This window comes from Amblyraja radiata, chromosome 25, assembly GCF_010909765.2.
Source record: "Amblyraja radiata isolate CabotCenter1 chromosome 25, sAmbRad1.1.pri, whole genome shotgun sequence".
NCBI lineage: Eukaryota > Metazoa > Chordata > Chondrichthyes > Rajiformes > Rajidae > Amblyraja > Amblyraja radiata.
In genome coordinates this window covers 10989734-11010400 of record NC_045980.1, presented here as the reverse complement: position 1 = coordinate 11010400, position 20667 = coordinate 10989734, and the positions used below count along the sequence as shown (strand labels likewise).

Below are 20667 nucleotides of genomic sequence, written 5' to 3'. Positions count from 1 at the left end.
AGGAAAAAATAAGATTAAGAAGTAAGGGACTCTAAATTATTTTAGATATATAGTGCTCGGGTTCTGATCAGCGAATCACCAAATTGCATAATGCTTTGTTGTCAGTTAAACAAATCTCACTTCAGGTAAAATGATGGCTCATCAGACACTGAAGAAGGGTCTAGCCCCGAAACGTCACCCATTCCTCTCCAGAGATGCTGCCTGTCCCACAGAGTTACTACAGCATTTTGTGGCTATCTGCTCATCAAACAGTGCCAATTCTGCAGCGGAGAGATGAGATTTGAAAAGAATAGCCATCAATTGTTTGACTACCTTAAAAGGGGGATGTAACTTACAAGCATAAGGCATACAAGTTTTGGGATCCCTCTCAGGATGCCTGGAGACCAGTTGGTCAGTCTGGTGGTACCAAGGGGAGTAAATGTTCACAAAACACTAGCTGAGTGGCATGCGGTGCACAAGAAGAAATGGGACCAAGTCGTCTTGCCAGTTCCACTGTTCGCATCCATATATCCCTTGGTTACCACCTCTTCCACAGCTAACAATGGACCATTGTGGGCTCCACCTTTTCTTGGTCATTGGTGCCGGCTCTGGTTTGTTCTGAATCTTTTCATACCTCTAGTACCTCTTCATACCTCTTCCCCCCCTGACTCTCAGTCTGAAGAAGGGTCTTGACCCGAAACATCACCTATTCCTTCAGGGACGGCTTTTAGGGGCGGCGAGGTGGCGCAGCGGTAGAGTTGCTGCCTTACAGCACCAGAGACCCAGGTTCGATCTTAACCATGGGTACTGTCCGTACAGAGTTTGTACGTTCTCCCAGTGACCTGCGTGGGTTTTCTCCGAGATCTTCGGTTTCCTTGCACACTCCAAAGACGTACAGGTTTGTAGGTTAATTGGCTAGGTATAAATGTAAGATTTGTCTAGTGTGTGTAGGATAGTGTTAATGTGCGTGGATCGCTGGTCGGCACAGACTCAGTGGGCCGAAGGGCCTGTTTCCGCGCTGTAATCTCTAAACTGAACCAAACTAAAAAAAAGTCCGAGGTGTTGCCTGCGCTAGAGTTACTCTAGCATTTTGTGTCTGTCTTTAGGACCAAGTTGAGGATGGAAACAATCTCCTTATTTTTCATGGTATTTAATCGTGAGACTGAAAAAATATCCAATTTGGGATTGTATATTCTGAGGCAAGTACTTGCAAGCAGCAGTTAAGTGATGCTGCTGGGGAAAAAACGATTCCATCCATCCCCATGGAATAATGTTCTACGAAGTTGCAAGAGTCCAGAGGTTGGGAATTCAAAGGTTACGTGAAAGAGGCAAGGAGGTTTTCGTGTTCATTTTCTAAGTCTGCACAAAACTTGAGAGTCTTTAATTTACAACAGAAGTGTTTAATGCTTTACTCAATGCTGGCAGCAAGACAACTCAAAAATGGCTACACACACTACAGACAGGATAAACTATATACAAAAACATCTCCCTTTGTCTTGTGCAGCGCCACCTGCTGCACGGGAGGAGCAATGGGTCCTCCCACCCCACACAGTCCACCAAACATCACAGTGGTGTACTTTTATTTGAATTCCAGCATGGCTACCATTTCCTCCCCCACAGCATAAAGTGTTTCCTTTAACTCTCAACAATATCTAATTTGTTATCTTTTGAATCAAACACGATTTTCCCGTAGCTCTAATGTAAAAAATAGAAGCTGGAGTAAACCAAACAGTCCCTTTGATTGATTGATTGAATGCAAGATATAGCACAGAAACAGTCTGTTCGACCCACTGAGTCCATGCCGTTCTTTGATCACCCATTCACATTAGTTCTGTTATCCCCCTTCTGCCTCCATGAACAGCTTTGACCTCTGACAGGGTGTGCAACTCTTCTTACAATCCTTTCCTTGTTCAAAGGATATTTGAATTCCTTTTCACATTTGCTGTCACTTTAATCATGTTCTTTCTTTGCCCCTCTTATTTTTATTTTTATTTCCTATGTGAACACTCTAATTAGCCAGGGTTTTCTCTTTGGTGGCACAGTGGTGCAATTGGTAGAGCCGCTGTCTCGCGGTGCCAGAGACCCAGGTTCGATCCTGACATCGAGTGCTGTCTGTGTGGAGTTTGCACGTTCTTCCTGTGATTGCGTGGGTTTCCTCCGGGTGCACCCGTTTCCTCCTACATCCTGTAGATGTGTGCGTTTCTAGGTTAGTTGGGCTTTGTAAATTGCCCCTAAGGTGTTGAGAGTGGATGCGAAAGTGGGATAACATAGGACTAATGTAAGTAGGGTTATTTTGGGGTAGCACGGTGGCGCTGCGGCAGAGTTGCTGCCTTGCAGCACCAGGGACCCGTGTTCAATCCTGACTGTGGGTAGTGTCTGTACGGAGTTTGTACATTCTCCCCGTGACTGTGTGGGTCTTCCCCTGGCTGTTCCCGTTTCCTCCCACACTCCAAAAATGTGCAGGTTTGTAAGTTAATTTGGCTTTGGTAAAACTTGTAAATTGTCCTTAGTGTGTAGGATAGTTTAGATACTGAGATCACTGGTCGGCAAGGATTCGGTGGGCCGAAGGGTCTGTTGCCGCGTTGTACTTCTAAACTAATCTAAACTAAAATGGGGATGGATATAGATGGTTTATTTAAATTGCGGGAAACTGCTCCGTGGAGAGAGAGGTCAAAACCCAAGAGGCAAAGATTAAAGCTGTTTAGCACAACTAAGTGTCAGCGAAAATATTTTTTACATAGTAAATGTTGAGATTTCAATGTGCTGTCTGGATGATAGTGGAGGCAAAAGCAGTTGTGGCATCCAAAAGAAAGACGGATAGGCATCTGGGTGTACTTAAAAAAAACTGAATATCCAAACCTATTTGTGAGACTAGGAGAATAGGAAGTTGAAGAATTGATGAAGACGGATGCTGGTATGAAAATCTGAAGAAGGGTTCTGACCCTAACGTCCTTCTCGCCAGAGATGCTGCTTGACCCGCTGTGTTACTCCAGCATTTTGTGTCTCACTTTCACTGGTGATCAAATTGTGCCAAATCGTGAACTAGCCACGGCATCAGATAAGGATTCTGAGGAAAGTCAAGCCAAGATCATCCTGGGCAGATGTGGGAAAAGAACTGGAATTACTTGTCCTTTTCTGTGAGAAGAATTCCAGTATTCTGCTCAGGAAGGAACACAACTGCAGGCCGTCATCAACAATTTTCCAGAGGAAAGGCAGCTTTGCTTTAGGCCAGTGATTCCCAACCTGGGGCCATGGCAAATTTCAGGGGGGCCACAGTAAAATTTGGGGATTTAGGGGGCAACAGGTTCAATGAGCTACCACCCTGTTGCCTCCTAAATTTCAGTTCTAATAAATTTAAATCTATGTAGTTGAAATATTTTTGATATTTGTGGAATAGAATAAAATAGAATATATGTGCAATTAATAGACACTGATATTTTTATGGAAGGTATTATAATATTGAAGTACTTTTTTTCCGCTAATAATGTCAGGGGGGGCAACAGAAAAATTAAAAGATCCCAAGGGGGCCATGAGCTAAAAAAGGTTGGGAACCACTGCTTTAGGCAATCAGACATCTGATATTTGCTTTAACGTGCTTCTACAACTTGCACCTGCATCTCACCAACGCAATTGGCATCAATGCAATTGACTTTTGTTTCCAAAAAGAGATATGACAGAGGAATGACTGGGAAACTGTTGATAGAGAAGTATTAAAAGATGCCAATATGTATCAATTTTGTACCAACATGAAGGAAAGTCCAAAAATGCAAAGCTCCTAAAAGTTCAGGTCATGACCAGTGAAAAGAATTTGAGAAAAAGAGCCGAGTGCAATTTTGAAATGCATTGAAATAAATAATTGTGCAGGTTGTTTGTTTTTATTGAGAACACCAATAAGATAACAAAGTAAGGCACTGTAACTGCATTAACATCCAGTGCTGGTGTTGTAGATTCCATTCTGAAGACAGAAGAGCATTAGTGCAGTACACAAACATTAAATTACGGGATTGAAAATTTAGATCTAAGCACACACTGTAATTTCAAACTACTGTATGCTGCAGAGTGTTTTACACCTGTACTTAAAGTGCCTCACTGCTCATAACAATAGATTACAATTCACGGGTAAGTATTGCAGAATACTATCTTTTGTTCCCCTTATTGTATAATCTTTAGTATTAGCGATTATGAAAAGAAAACGCACTTAACCCTACACTAACTGGTTGACCAGTACTCCTCATTCTCCATGGATGTGGGATAATCAAACTTTTACTGTAGTAAATTTATTTTAAATGTTTGAGAAACAAAATGGAAAAATTAAATTTAAAAAGTGTTATTGCAATTATTATTGTTTTTTATATACAGCATAGCTTTGCATATGTGTGCAGGAGAAGAGTCAAAAGAGTCAAGAGTGTTTAATTGTCATATGTACTGACATTGGAACAATGACATTTTTACTTGCAGCAGCATAACAGGCCTGTAAACACAAAGTACATAGATAATACTAGACTAAGTGATACCCGTTGGGTCCCATGTTCACACGGGAGGGCAGGTCCACCAACATAATATTCCACCTCTCCACTAATTCCAATATTGGTGGCCAGTGTGGGAGGGGGTTTTCTGGAGCGCTAGTATGGGTATTGTGGGCTGAAGGGACTGGTTTCCAGAGGGCTAGTATGGACATTGTGGGCCAAATGGATTCTTGGGGTGGCAGCTCAGTCACTCAAGCCTGATGTGCTGGCAGCTCACTCACGGCCGGTGGGCTACCGGTTGACTCACAGCTATTCCTTGAAATTCCATTTCAAGCAGGGTGCAAGGCCACCAAATTCAAATGCAGTTTCCTACCATTTCAAGCAGGGTGCAAGGGCACCAAATTCAAATGCAGTTTCCTACCATTTCGAGCAGGGTGCAAGACCACCGAATTCAGTGTCGTTTCCTACCACTCCAAGCAGGGTGCAAGGCCACCAAATTCAAGTGCAGTTTTCGACCACTTCAAGCAGGGTGCAAGGCCACTGAATTCAAGTGCAGTTTCATACCACTTCAAGCAGGGTGCAGGGCCACCAAACAAAAGTGCAGTTTGCTGCCACTTCAAGCAGGGTGCAGGGCTACCAAATTCAAGTGCCGTTTCCTGCCACTTCAAGCAGGGTGCAAGGCCACCAAAGTGCAGTTTCATGCCATTTCAAGCAGGGTGCAAGGCCACCAAATCCAACACCCATTTTATTGTTGAAAAACAATTCCATCGACACAACAAATCATTAAGGAACATTCAAAGAGTAGAGCAATTGGAATCTTCACATTGCTATTAGTTTTCAAAATACCGCAATTGTGAACAGTGTGATTAGATGAATTACAGAGTACAAGTGGTCTGAGCGCAGGTATATGGGACTAGGGGAGATTATGTGTTCGGCACGGACTAGAAGGGTCGAGATGGCCTGTTTCCGTGCTGTAATTGTTATATGGTTATATGGTTATATGGTAATACAAAAATCAACTCAAACACGGCACATGAGCCATTTAAAAAGAAAAGTTAAAAAAAACATTAAAAAAGAAATAACAGAATCACAATTTGTTAACATATTAATCTTTAACAACATTTAACCGAATTATGAATGAACAGAATTATGAATCTAACCCTATATCACACACACACATTGTTGTCCCCCGCAACGCTGATTACACTGCGAGAGGGATATACAAGTTGGGTCGGGTTACTAAAATGGACGAAGACATGTCCCATGTTCCGCTCCGTTGTGTACTACACGTCAGCCCGTTGCAATGAGCAGATGCTCGCTATTGGATCTTTGGGCATGATGACAAGCAAGATGGCGGCGCTGGAGGAGGAGAGAGGAAACGGGTTGATGGCGATGCTAGAGGAAGGGGAAGGGGACGGAGAAGGAGACGGGGACGGAGACGGAGACGGCGGGTTGATGGCGCTGCCGGAGGAGGTGTTGGAGCAGATATTCTGCTGCCCGTCGCTCGACCACCTGGACGTTGTCAGCATCTGCCTGACGTGCAGGAAGCTGCAGGAGGTGTGTCAGGGCCGCAGCACCGTCTGGAAGCGCAGGTTCACGCAGAGGTGAGCGGGGGCGAGGGGGACTGGCATCCGAAGGGCGAGGTGTAATGGGTCAACGGGTGGCGAGCGGTGCTGCGATCCAGGGGGGAGGGGTGTTGGGATCCTGGAGGGTGAGGGGTGCTGGGTGGGTGAGTGTTGGGTCTGATGTGTGGAGGTGTTGGGATCTGGGAGAGAGCGGCGCTGGGATCCAGGGGAGGGTGTGGGATGCTGGGGTGAGGGATAGGTGGGTGTTTGGATCTTGGGCAGGGCTGGGTTAGGGGAAGGGTGCGGGGTCTGTGTGTGCCGAGTCCTGAGGCACTGTCTACGGTGCTGAGGTGAAGGGTGTCTGGGTTCTTGGGGTCTTGGGTGAAGAGTGTGTGGGTGCTGGAATGTGAGACAGGAGCAGGGTGCTAGGGTGAGGGGTCTGTGGGTGATAGGGTGCTGGGCTCCGGGGCAAGGTGAGGGACGCTAGGGTGAGGGGGTCAGGAAGAGATGTGGGATCATGCTGCTGGGGCAGGGTGCATGGAGTGTAGGTGCTAGGAATGGGTATGGACACCAGGTGCCTGTATACTTGTGTTGGACATGAATTGAATGCGTCAGTGTGGTCTGTTGGACAAGGGCAGGAGGTTTGGAATGGAATTGGGATGAGGAAAGGAAAATACGAGGCAGGGCTTTGGATGGAAGTAACCCAGCTTCACATTTTAGTTTTAAAAAATGAGACTACAATTTGGATGATCTGTTTACAAAAAAACTCTGTGATAATATTATTCATTCCAAACTGGAGTTTGATCAGGTAGCAGTGGCTCATTTGGAAATTTTGTATTGGTTCTGAGCAAAGGTAAATATTATACCAGCTGTCTTTAAATATATCTGAATTGATTTTTATTGGCAGTGGTTTGTTTAATTCCCCTGCAGCTTCTGATGACTTACTCCGTGGCAGTTGTGTGTAAGATACTCTAGAAATTAGTAGGTAGATGTGTGTATGGGGTGTGGTCAGAAAGATGCAGTAACTTACCATAACTTTCTAAAATTTAGATTGATCAATGAATTTTGAATGCATCATTATTAATTAACTGATTCATTCAGTTAGGTGTAAGGTCCTGATATCCTATCTGTTTTTAGTAGTAATCTAAAACGTACAAATGAAGAAACACCCAAAATCCATTCCATGTGGCAAGTTGTGGTGATTTCTTCTGTAGTGAACACCACTTTTAAAGGACATTATCCTTTTCCTTATCTTTTTGGTTTCAGGTTTGAACGATGGCTCTGAGCAAACTTGTCAATGCTGAATGTAAACAGCAGTAGGAACATGCGCCTTTTGTGTACATGAGAAGCTGAAGGAGGAGCAGGCTATTTGGCTCCTTATTCCTGCTCTGCCATTCATGAAATTCATAGCAGGGGGCAACATTGGGCATAACCAAAAATGAGGCGTCAAGAATGTCCCCATGGCTAGCCAAGGCCGAGACTAATTTGCAACAATGTTCAGGCAGACATGCCAAGTGAATGATTTGACTTGGTGTCTCCTAAGCCCATTGGCAGAGGAAATCTATGTGACCTCCAGGCATGATTAAAATTATTGGACAATGCAAAAGCTGTGGAACCAGATGTCATTTCTGGCTATGGTGCTGAAGGCTTGCACTGCACAATTAGTTGTGGCTCCTACCAAGGTGTTCCTGTACAATTGCAATACAGACATGTGACTGGCAATGTGGACTATTTTCTAGATGCATCCAGTCGACAAAACTCAGGATGAATCCAGTATTTATTTATTTATTTGTCTCTGTGCTCTGTACTCTACAATGTGAGATTTGTAATAGAAGAAATCACGTGGTTAAAGTGCACATTGTCAGATTTTAATAAAGGCCATTTTTATACATTTGGGTTTCACCATGTAGAAATTACAGCAGCATTTATACACAGTCTCCCCCATTTCAGTGCACCATCATGTTTAGGACACAGGAATGTCATGTAAATGAAAGTAGTTATGTTTGGTATTTTGTTGCATATCCTTTGCATGCAATGACTGCTTGAAGTCTGCGATTCATGGACATCACCAATTGCTGGTTGTCTTATCTGGTGATGCTCTGCCAGGCCTGTATTGCAGCCATCTTTAGTTTATGCTTGTTTTGGGGGCTAGTCCCCTTCAGTTTTCTCTTCAGCATATAAAAGGCATGCTCAATTGGGTTCAGATTGAGTAATGACTTGGTCACTCAAGAATTGGTCATTTTTTAGCTTTGGAAAAACTCCTTTCTTGCTTTAGCAGTATGTTTGGGATCATTGTCTTGCTGTAGAATGAACCGCCGGCCAACAAGTTTTGAGGTATTTGTTTGAACTTGTATCTATACGCTTCAGTATTCATTATGCATTTACCATCAGTAGTTGTATCATCAATGAAGATAAGTGAGCCAGTACGTTCAGCAGCCATACATGTCCAGGCCATAACACTCCCACGACTTCACAGATGAGGTGGTATGATTTGTTTCTTGGGCAGTTCCTTCTCTCCTCCATACTTTGCTCTTGCCATCACTCTGATATGTTAATCTTCATCTGTCCACAAGACCTTTTTCCAGAACTGTGGTTGCTCTTTTAAGTACTTCTTAGCAAACTGTAACCTAGCCATCCTATGTTTGTGGCTAACCAGTGGTTTGCATCTTGCAGTGTTGCCTCTGTATTTCTGTTCATGAAGTCTTCTGCAGACAGTGGTCATTGACAAATTCACACATGACTCCTGAAGAGTGTTTCTGATCTGTCGGACAGGTGTTTCGGGATTTTTCTTTATTATAGAATATTCGGGATATTCTTTATTATTCTGTCATCAGCTGTGGAGGTCTTCCTTGGCCTGCCAGTCCCTTTGCGATTGGCAAGCTAAACAGTGCTCTCTTTCTTCTTAATGATGTTCCAAACAGTTGATTTTGGTAAGCCTAAGGTTTGGCTGATGCCTCTAACAGTTTTATTCTTGTTTCTCGGTCTCATAATGGCTTATTTGACTTTCATTGGCACAACTTTGGTCCTCACGTTGATAAACAGCAATAAAAGTTTCCAAAAGTGTTGGAAAGTCTGGAGGAAAGACTAGGTGCTAAGAGCTCTCTTATACCTGCATAGGAGCTCAAATTACAATCAAAGAAATAGGTGAAACAATAAAATCGCTGAAAAATGGTAAGACACCGGGACCAGATGGTTTTAATAATGAATTTTATAAAAAATTTCAGGAGATAACAACCCCTTATTTATTTAATTTATACTCCCATGCTTTTAAAGAAAACAAACTACCTGAAACACTAACAGAATCAACTATTACACTTATTCCAAAAAAAGATAAAGATTTAGAAGATCCGGGCTCGTACAGAGCTATATCACTTTTAAATACAGATCAGAAAATTTTAGCAAAGATTTTATCAAGAAGATTAAGCAAATATATTAGTAAATTGATAAACCCTGATCAAACGGGGTTTATACCTAAAAGATACTCATTTAATAATCTGAGACGTCTGTTTAATATAATGTACTCGCATAAAGTAGAGGAAGAAGATATATCAATTATTTCTTTGGATGCAGAGAAAGCATTTGATCAGGTAGAGTGGCAATACTTATATAAAGTACTACAAAAATTTAATATGGGAGAGAATTTTATAAGATGGGTAAAATTATTATATGATAAACCGATGGCAAGAATTTTAACTAATAACATGTTATCTCAAAAATTTCAACTATCAAGGGGTAATAGGCAGGGATGTGCACTATCACCCCTGCTATTTGCCCTTATGATAGAACCCCTGGCTGAAAGTATAAGAATTCATCCGAATATTCAGGGCTATAATACCAGAGACTCAAAGAATAAAATCTCATTATATGCAGACGATATACTTTTATATATTACAAAGTCACAAACGAGCATACCAAATTTATTAAACTTAATAGAGGAATTTGGGTCTTTTTCTGGATATAGAATAAACTGGAATAAAAGTGAAATCATGACATTAAAACCTCAAGAACCTACACACTTACTGAAGTTCCCCTTTAAAATCGCAACAGAAAAATTTAAATATTTGGGTATTCAGATTACTAGAAAATATAAAGCATTATTCAATGCTAATTTCATGCCTTTATTAAATAAACTTAATACGTTGATTAAATTTTGGAAAACACTTCCCTTATCATTATTAGGTAGAATAAATGCAATAAAAATGATCTTCCTACCACAATTATTATACCTATTTCAATCTATACCGGTATATATACCAAAATACTTTTAAAAAAAATTAGACTCTAATATTACTAATTATATTTGGGACTATAGATCACATAGAATCACAAAAAAACATTTATGTAAACCAAAAGAGGTCGGGGGACTTTCACTTCCGAATTTTATGTATTATTACTGGGCAGTGCATATTAAGAATATGATTTATTGGTTGGATAGTGCTACCCAACAGACAGAATGGATAAAAATGGAGAAGGAGGATTGCCATCCTAGTAATATAGGAACGATCCTCTTCTCCCCAAAAAAACTGAATAACACAATATATAAGAAGAACCCAATTATATATGGTACAATAAGAATTTGGAAACAAATAAAATTATCTTTAAAATTAAGAAATCTATCACTGTTAATGCCAATAGCGAATAACCCTTTATTTAAACCATCTCTTATTGATAAGACATATAACCAATGGGAAAGTCTCGGAATTAGAAGGATCGGGGATATGTATGAAATGGGAAACTTACTATCATTCCAACAATTACAATTAAAATTTAAATTGAAAAACAACCAATATTTTAAATATCTTCAGATTTGCGATTTCGTGAAAAAATATATACAAGGATATCAAAAAGTAACTCCTGACTTATTGGAAGAGGCAATGAATATTGAAGCTGACTCACAAAAATTAATATCATATTTATATAATAGTATTCTAAATATAGACCTACCATCGACAGAGGTACTTAGAGAAGAGTGGGAACGGGAACTAATGATAAAAATTACGAAGGTTAAATGGGAAAAATACCTGATATATATTCACAAATGTTCAATTAATGTAAGACATAATTTAATTCAATTTAAAATTGTACATAGATTATATTACTCAAAAACAAGATTGAACAAATTTTATCCAAATATATCCGCCACTTGTGATAAATGTCTAGCCCAAAAGGCAACTATAACACACTCCTTAGTCTCCTGCATAAAACTTTATAGATTCTGGAATGATATTTTTGAAATATTTACAAAATTATTCAAGACAAGAATGGAACCTAATACTGAAATGATTATATTTGGCGTAATGGAAGATGGGAATAAATTGAACACATCTCAAAATCTATTCCTTAACTATGGTTTAATAATAGCAAAAAAATTAATTCTTAAATTTTGGAAAGGTACATCAATACCAACGCTTAAAATGTGGATTGCAAGTATGTTGGACACCGCTCATCTTGAGGAAATGCGATTCCTCCTAATGGATAAATCAGACCAATTCATAACGAGTTGGTCTCCATTCGTCGTTTTTTTGGAATCATATGGTGCAACACAATTGTAAAAAATAACTGTTTCAGGACTGGACGAGGGTTGGTCAAGACTATAAATAATGATCTCCTCTTTTTTTTTTTTTTTTTTCTTTTTTTCTCTCTATTCTCTCTCTCAACTTTTTTCATTTACTCGTTTTCTTTTTTCACACACTATATTTCACATCTTTCTATCCTTTACTATCTAACTTCTTTTTCTTATTCTAATCTTTTTTCAGTGTAACAAAAAAAAAAAAAAGAAGTTGTACATAAAATGTATTATGAAAATATATATTAGGCACTTTGGTGCCATATGACTGTACTTACTTCTAATAAAATAAAATATAAAAAAAAAAAAAAAATACCTGCATTGAGGAGGCAATTAAACACACATGAGCAATTACAAAGACCTGGGAAGCCATGTGTCCCAAACATTATGCTACACCTAGAGGAATGGCATGGTGGCATTTAGAAGTAGTCTTTTTCTCAGAGTAGGCTAGAGGAGAGACAATAGACAATAGGTGCAGGAGTAGGCCATTTGGCCCTTCGAGCCAGCACCGCCATTCAATGTGATCATGGCTGATCATCCCCAATCAGTTCCCCGTTCCTGCCTTCTCCCCATATCCCCTGACTCCGCTATTTTTAAGAGAAATTTGAAGGAGATTATAGGGGGCATGTATTCCCACCCAGTGGGTGGTGGTTACATGGAACCAGCAGCCAGAAGAGGTGGTAGAGACGGAAACAATGATAACATTAAAAGGCTATTTGGATCGATACTTGGATAAAAAAAAGCAGATGAATGCAGACAAATATCAGGAAGTAGGCATAATGCTTGACTTGGGTAAGTGAGGCTGAGGCCCTTTTGCTCATGCTGTACAGATCAATGACTGACTGCAAGAGCGGCTCAGATGCTGGGCAATCTGTGTTGAGTGACTGCCCTTTTTCTCTTCACTGTGCCTTTATGTGGCATTTATACTCTATAAGACATGGTGAAGAGAAAGCGGATATAATACTCTTCCTGTGCAGCTCCAATGACACCATCCAGGTCACCTCTATAATGTGCACCATGAAGGACAATGCCAGCGTGCATGTGGGAGCACTGTATTGCAGGTGCCCCTCCAAGTCTCGCATCGTCTTGTTATGAATTCTTGATATGGTCTTAATTATGAAATATCCATTCATAACCCTGTGAACAGAGTTGCAACATGACAATTGGAGTTAAAGCTGGTAACTTACTCCTTAGGGTCTTTCAGGAATGGGCAATACTGGAGCCTTATCAGTGACACAGACATTCTATTAATAAATAATGATCTGATCGAATGAAAACCACACTAAGTATTGATTTTTGTCCTGTTATTGCACTCTATTTTGTCATCCTTTATCAAGTATGTTGCCTTTTTGTCCTTTCTACAAGTCAAGTTTTCTGGAAAAATCATTTCTAATTTGTTCTCCACTGTTCTGTTAAGGCACAGGTTCTCCTTCTTCTTTCGTGTGGCGTGCACAGCCTAAAGTTGTAGGACAACTTGTTCTATTTAATCTTTTGTTTGTGCACGTCGAGTTGATTACATTAGTCGAAACAGGGCGGGCCACGTGAAGGTTGCAATCTTCCACCCCAAGGCACAGGTTGAATTCATCTCTCTCTTTGTTTGTGCTGTCATTTCTTCTATTTAACAGAGTCAAAGAATTGTTAAGGAGCAATTTATTATGACTGCGCTGTGCATTCTGGTACAAACATCATGAATCTTAATCTTTTATAATTTCCCTTGATTTAGCTTTGTTTAAACGATTCATTTTAGTCAGTTCCCTTGGGATTGAGGGTGACCTGCTTCTCCTCCAGTTTTTTATTGTTTTCTCAGGTGAGTGTGAAACCACCGACTTCCACACAGGGGGGCAGATGTGCCTGACAAGGACAGCTGGCTAGATAGGTTTTGAAGTATTGCCCTACTTCAATTGTTAATGCAATGCATGGATTTGAGGTTCTCAATAGAATCTACCTATTTCTTTTTCACTTTGATCACAGGCTGTAGATCCCCATGGGTCGATGGTGATTTCCAAATTCTCAGGGTGAATTTGAGTATCTCCTCAAATCTTTTCCTTTTCACCTGCTATGGTGTCTGTTGTGGGCAAACAAATGATGTGGCCTCCCAAATGCGATGTACTGGAGCATCTGTATTGGTATTATTGGTCTGGGAAAGGGTAATATAATTGGTTATTGTATCCTTTGTGTATTTGAAGGGCTTTATGGGCGTAGCGCTGGTGGTATTTGGTGTCGGCTGCAGATAATTTAGGTCTTGGGGGCATATAGGGGGGCAGGGACCAAGATGGACCAAGAGTTCTGTGCTAGATCTGCAGACCTGATCTACAAGCATCCATTTTAATTGATTAAGGGCTGAGTTGACTCTTTGAAGCAAACTCCATTATTATTGTCTGCCCTAGTTAAGGGCCTGTCCCACTGTATGAGGTAATTTAAGAGTTCTCCCGAGTTTTCCCCTGATTCGAACTCGGAGAATGTCCGTAACGGGTCCGTAGGAGCTCGTGGATGTCTCGTAGCAGCTCGTATGAGTAACGGTAGGTACTCGGGGAAATCGTTTTTTGAACACTGTGAAAAATGTCCACGAGTAAAAAAAATACTAGTGACGAAAAAAACGGTTACTTTTTACTCGTACAAGCCGCTATGAGACATCCACGAACTCCTACGGACCTGCTACGGACATTCTCCGAGTTCGAAACATGGGAAAACTCGGGAGAACTTGAATTACCTCGTACAGTGGGACAGGCCCTTAAATATGTAATTTCCAAGATATGAGAAGCTACGAGGTCTAGCCATGAAGCTTTATAGCCAGAGGCCATTTTATTCATGCAGGAAGGTTTGAGTTGACATTGGTTCTGAAATGTAGTTGGTGTGGGTTAAATGGCTTCAGAGGGTTAATTCCATTCCTGTGGGAAGTTTGCTAAAATGAGATGCAACATTGCAGTTGCAAGAGATATCGGGACAGTGATACAGTTATGTTTGATACCATTCTTCACTGAGATTGGCTGTTGAATATGTGTTATTTACTATGATGGACCATTGGATACATGCCAGCTCCCAACTGAACAATCACAGTTCGATTTTTAGCTTTTTAGCTTAGTTTAGAGATACAGTGTAAAACAGGCCCTTCAATCCACCAAGTCCATGCCGACCAACAATCACCACCACACTAGTTCCATGCTAGAGACTAGGGTAAATTTTCTTTGGGATGTGGGAGGAAACTGGAGCACCCGGAGAAAACCCACATGGTCACAGGGAGAACGTACAACTCAGTACAGACAGCACCCGAGGTCAGTATCGAACCCGGGTCTCTGGTGCTGTAAGGCAGTAACTCTACTGCTGCGCCACTGTTCCATTCACCTGCAGCTTATCTTGTGTTGCATGCCGCTCCGCTCCTCTGATTCTTTTATCACTTATCTATACTAATCAGTTGCAGAAAGTGGGATAGTTTTGAGCTAATTGTGAAATTAGCTGCATTCTTGCAGGATTTTTCTTGGAGGTGAGGTGTGGCATTGTGGTGAGAAAGAAGTGTTGGGAAGATAATGTAGCCTTGTTTGACACTTGTCTTCATGGAGGTTGATGTTACTGGGATCCACTGGTTAGGGTCACAGTCCCCATGCCATCATGAAGCAAATGAAATGCAGAGGTAAATCTGTGCCTATTTGAATCTGAGGAAGAGAGTCCACAGTTTCTTCCGGTTGACAAGCTAAAAGCTTCTGCAAGGTCAATAAAGGCCATGCTCCTTGGTTGGAGTCATCATGCAATAAAGAGCACGATGGAAGGATTAAACCCACACTGTCACTTAAGGAAATATATCCACACGAGGACCCAACAATAACGATGTGAGTGACAAACATCACGGAGCCACAAGAGACTGCAGTTGCTGGAGGATTTCAGCGGACCGGGCAGCATCTTGGGAGGGAAATGGACTATTTCGATGGAGACTTTGTCTGGACTGAAAGAGAAGAGGGAATAGTCAATATAAAGAGGTGGGAGAGAGGGGTATGCAAGAGCTTGCAAGCGATGGGTGGAGGAGTGAGGAGGAGTTGACTGGCAGATGCGAATCGGGTGGGGAAAGGAAGGGCAAAGATAGAGACAGAGGATGGGAAGTCAGAAGTGCAGAACAAAGTGCTGCAGATTCTGGAATCTGATAAGAAAGAAAATCGTGACGTTGGGGGCCTCACATGGTGGTGAGAGCTGAGAGTAGGGAGACCCCTCTGGTTATCACAGTTGGCTTGTGGCTTTTTCAAAAATTGGCTTAATCACTGCATTCTAAGGTCTTGTAGTGTATTCTCATTTTTCCTAATACGGCCAGTGAGTTTGCAGCTTTTTGACTGAAGCTCTTTTCTGCTGAGCTTCAGAAATGCACCAACCTTGGATTTTGGTATCTTGGAATCTAAGGTTGGAATCTAACCTTTTTGATGCCTTTTTGGAGTGGTGGCAACAAGGCTGGATTGAAGAGGCTTCTGTGGGATAGCAACAAGACAGAGTCACGGCTGAGAAAGTCTATGCTGTGTACCTTCCAGCACATATTGACTGCCTCGCTGTCCATGGTAAGTCCTTGGCTGTTGGTGAGTTGAAGCTTTGAGTGTTCGGGCTGTGGGTGACATTGTCAAGGCTGAAGACCCTGTATTACCCCATATTATCTAAATGGTGGCCTATTATCTAAATGGTGGCCGACTAGGAAAAGGGGAGATGCAGCGAGACCTGGGTGTCATGGTACACCAGTCATTGAAAGTGGGCATGCAGGTGCAGCAGGCAGTGAAGAAAGCGAATGGTATGTTAGCTTTCATAGCAAAAGGATTTGAGTATAGGAGCAGGGAGGTTCTACTGCAGTTGTACAGGGTCTTGGTGAGACCACACCTGGAGTATTGCGTACAGTTTTGGTCTCCAAATCTGAGGAAGGACATTATTGCCATAGAGGGAGTGCAGAGAAGGTTCACCAGACTGATTCCTGGGATGTCAGGACTGTCTTATGAAGAAAGACTGGATAGACTTGGTTTATACTCTCTAGAATTTAGGAGATTGAGAGGGGATCTTATAGAAACTTACAAAATTCTTAAGGGGTTGGACAGGCTAGATGCAGGAAGATTGCTCCCGATGTTGGGGAAGTCCAGGACAAGGGGTCACAGCTTAAGGATAAGGGGGAAATCCTTTAAAACCGAGATGAGAAGAACTTTTTTCACACAGAGAGTGGTGAATCTCTGGAACTCCCTGCCACAGAGGGTAGTCGAGGCCAGTTCATTGGCTATATTTAAGAGGGAGTTAGATGTGGCCCTGGTGGCTAAGGGGATCAGAGGGTATGGAGAGAAGGCAGGTACGGGATACTGAGTTGGATGATCAGCCATGATCATATTGAATGGCGGTGCAGGCTCGAAGGGCCGAATGGCCTACTCCTGCACCTAATTTCTATGTTTCTATGTTTCTATCTCATCAAAGTTAGCCTTTCTCCAATCAAAAATCTCAACCCTAGGTCCAGTTCTGACCTTCTCCATAATTATATTGAAACTAATGGTATTGTGATCACTGGACCCGAAGTGCTCCCCAACGCATACCTCCGCCACCTGTCCCGTCTCATTTCCTAACAGGAGGTCCAGCACTGCCCCTCCTCTAGTAGGTACCTCTATGTATTGCTGCAAAAAACTATCCTGCACACATTTTACAAACTCCAAACCATCCAGCCCATTTACAGAATGTGTTTCCCAGTCTATGTGTGGAAAGTTGAAATCTCCCACAATCACTACCTTGTGCTTACTACTAATATCTGCTATCTCCTTACATATTTGCTCTTCCAATTCTCGTTCCCCATTTGGCGGTCTATAATATACCCCTATAAGTGTTGCTACACCTTTCCCACTTCTCAGTTCCACCCAAATAGCCTCCCTAGATGAGCCCTCCAATCTATCCTGCCAAAGCACTGCTGTAATATCTTCCCTGACTAGCAATGCAACACCACCACCTCTTGCCCCTCCAATTCGATCACACCTGAAGCAACGAAATCCTGGAATATTTAGTTTCCAATCACAGCCCTCCTGCAACCATGTTTCACTGATCGCCACAACATCATACTTCCAGGTGTCTATCCAGACTCTAAGCTCATCCACCTTTCTTACAATGCTCCTAGCATTAAAATATGCACATTTAAGAAACCCCCCGTCTCTTCTTCTCTGTTTATTTCCTTTTTTTTCTTTCGGCATCGGCAAACCAAGCGCAGGCACAGCGATCGTTTCGCTGAACACCTCCACTCAGTCCGTCTTAACTTACCCGATCTCCGCACTTCAACTCCCCCTCCCATTCCCAATCTGACCTTTCTGTCCTGGGCCTCCTCCATTGCCAGAGTGAGGCCCAGCGCTAATTGGAACAACAGCACCTCATATTTTGCTTGGGCAGCTTACACCACAGCGGTATGAACATTAACTTGTCTACCTTCAAGTAACCCTTGCTTTCCCTCTCTCTCCATCCCTCCCCCTTCCCAGTTCACCCACTAGTTTTACTGTCTCTGACTGCATTCTATCTTTGTCCCGCCCCCTCCCTGAAATCAGTTTGTCCCGCCCCCTCCCTGAAATCAGTCTTAAGAAGGGTCTCGACTCGAAACGTCACCCATTCCTTCTCTCCAGAGATGCTGCCTGACCTGGGGAGTTACTCCAGCATTTTGTATCTACTGTTATCTCTTATTAATTTGCCATTTGTTCAAGCCAAACCTGATCAGTGGCTAAGAATTTGAAGAATCACTGTTTTCAATGTGTACATTTAATACCAGCCTTTACAGAAAATTAAAAGCATAGGTTAGAGCCTTGAATTACTTTCACAAGAAAAAGAAGAGAATGTGTTATAAAAGAAAAGTGGGGAAAGAACACTGAACTGCTGTACTTGATTATGAAAGCACACTGGGAAGCTTAACAGAGTTTGAAAGTTATCAGCATTTACTGCCTGTTTAAGAAGGAACTGCAAATGCTGGAAAATCAAAGGTGGACAAAAGTGGTGGAGAAACTCAGCGGATGAGGCAGCATCTATGGAGCGAAGGAAATAGGCAACATTTCGGGTCGAGACCTTTCTTCAGACTCTGCCATTTACTGCCTGCTGTGTAAGCCTTTGTAAAGCATTTTGATGTAATTTGAAGGACTGCAAAGACAGCAGATTCTTGATCCATGGGGAGAAAACTACAGGCAGTCTACTTTACCACAAAGATAGATACGATATCAATCAGTGGCAGTAAAGAAGCACATCAAAGCAAATGTAAACAATGAATAAATGCCTCACATCATTCAGAATTCACAATCTAGATTATCTCTGGCTGAGTGGCTCGAGATATTAAGCATCATAATCTAAGGAAATGTTGGGTTTATTGAGTATTTGAGGGTAATGGTGGATGGCTGTTTGTCGGGTTGGAGGCAGGTGACTAGTGGGGTCCCTCAGGGATCTCTGTTGGGTCCTTTGTTGTTTGTCATGTACATCAATGATCTGGATGAAGGGGTGGTAAATTGGATTAGTAAGTATGCAGATGATACCAAGATAGGGGGTGTTGTGGATAATGAAGAGGATTTCCAAAGTCTACAGAGTGATTTAGGCCATTTGGAAAAATGGGCTGAAAGATGGCAGATGGAGTTTAATGCTGATAAATGTGAGGTGTTACACCTTGGCAGGACAAATCAAAATAGGACGTACATGATAAATGGTAGGGAATTGAAGAATACAGTTGAACAGAGGGATCTGGGAATAACCGTGCATAGTTCCTTGAAGGTGGAATCTCATATAGATAGGGTGGTAAAGAAAGCTTTTGGTATGCTAGCCTTTATAAATCAGAGCATTGAGTATAGAAGCTGGGATGTAATGTTAAAATTGTACAAGGCATTGGTGAGACCAAATCTGGAGTATGGTGTACAATTTTGGTCGCCCAATTATAGGAAGGATGTCAACAAAATAGAGAGAGTACAGAGGAGATTTACTAGAATGTTGCCTGGGTTTCAACAACTAAGTTACAGAGATAGGTTGAATAAGTTAGGTCTTTATTCTCTGGAGCGCAGAAGGTTAAGGGGGGACTTGATAGAGGTCTTTAAAATGATGAGAGGGATAGACAGAGTTGATGTGATCAAGCTTTTCCCTTTGAGAATAGGGAAGATTCAAACAAGAGGACATGACTTCAGAATTAAGGGACAGAAGTTTAGGGGTAACATGAGGGGGAACTTCTTTACTCAGAGAGTGGTAGCGGTGTGGAATGAGCTTCCAGTGGAAGTGGTGGCGGCAGGTTCGTTGGTATCATTTAAGAATAAAGTGGATAGGCATATGGATGAGAAGGGAATGGAGGGTTATGGTATGAGTGCAGGCAGGTGGGACTAAGGGAAAAAAATTGTTCGGCGCGGACTTGTAGGGCCGAGATGGCCTGTTTCCGTGCTGTAATTGTTATATGGTTATATGGTTATACATCAATGTATGCGGTGTATCAGTCCGTCTGCATATTTACTTTGTAAAGCTTGGTGACATAGCTAGGCATAATTTTAGTTTATTTTGTTTAGTTTAAACATACAGTATGGAAACCTACACTAACACAATCCTACACACATTACGGATAATTTACAATTCTTACTGAAGCCAATTAACCTAATACGTGTTTAGATTGTGGGAGGAAACCGGAGCACCCGGAGAAAACTCACGCGGCCATTGGAAGAATGTACTAACTCCCTACAGACAGCACCCATTGTCAGGATCGAACCTGGGTCCTGGCGCAGTAGAGATTGCAACTCTACTGTTGCGTCACCATGCCTGGTATGTTAAACTAAAAAGGAATTTTTTGGAAATAGCAGATGAGGTGATATCTTTGAATGGGAAAATAAGAGTTATTTTAAAGTAACAACATGACATACACTGACAGTTACGAATGACTCGGAAAACACTAAACATTAATAATAATAATAAAACATTAATGATAAAACACCATTGATCAAGCATGTGAACCAACAAAATACTAGATCAAAGGGAGGCTACAGATTTTTGGCTGTTGAGTAGAGCAACTACTCGTGGATAAAAACTGTTTTTATGTCTGGCTGTGGCAGCTTTGACAGTCCGGAGTCGCCTTCCAGAGGGAAGTGATTCAAAGAGTTTGTGGCCAGGG

The 20667-nt window shown here is 41.8% G+C and overlaps 1 protein-coding gene across 1 annotated transcript in view; it reads left to right on the top strand.

The window, feature by feature from the left end:
- The first annotated feature begins 5813 nt into the window (after positions 1-5813).
- Positions 5814-20667, top strand: part of fbxo21 (F-box protein 21) — a 31534-nt gene continuing 16680 nt past the window's right edge. The window contains exon 1 of the mRNA XM_033043139.1: positions 5814-6049. Coding sequence (XP_032899030.1) covers positions 5832-6049 — 218 coding nt within the window. The 5' untranslated portion in view covers positions 5814-5831. The remainder of the gene's footprint in view (positions 6050-20667) is intronic.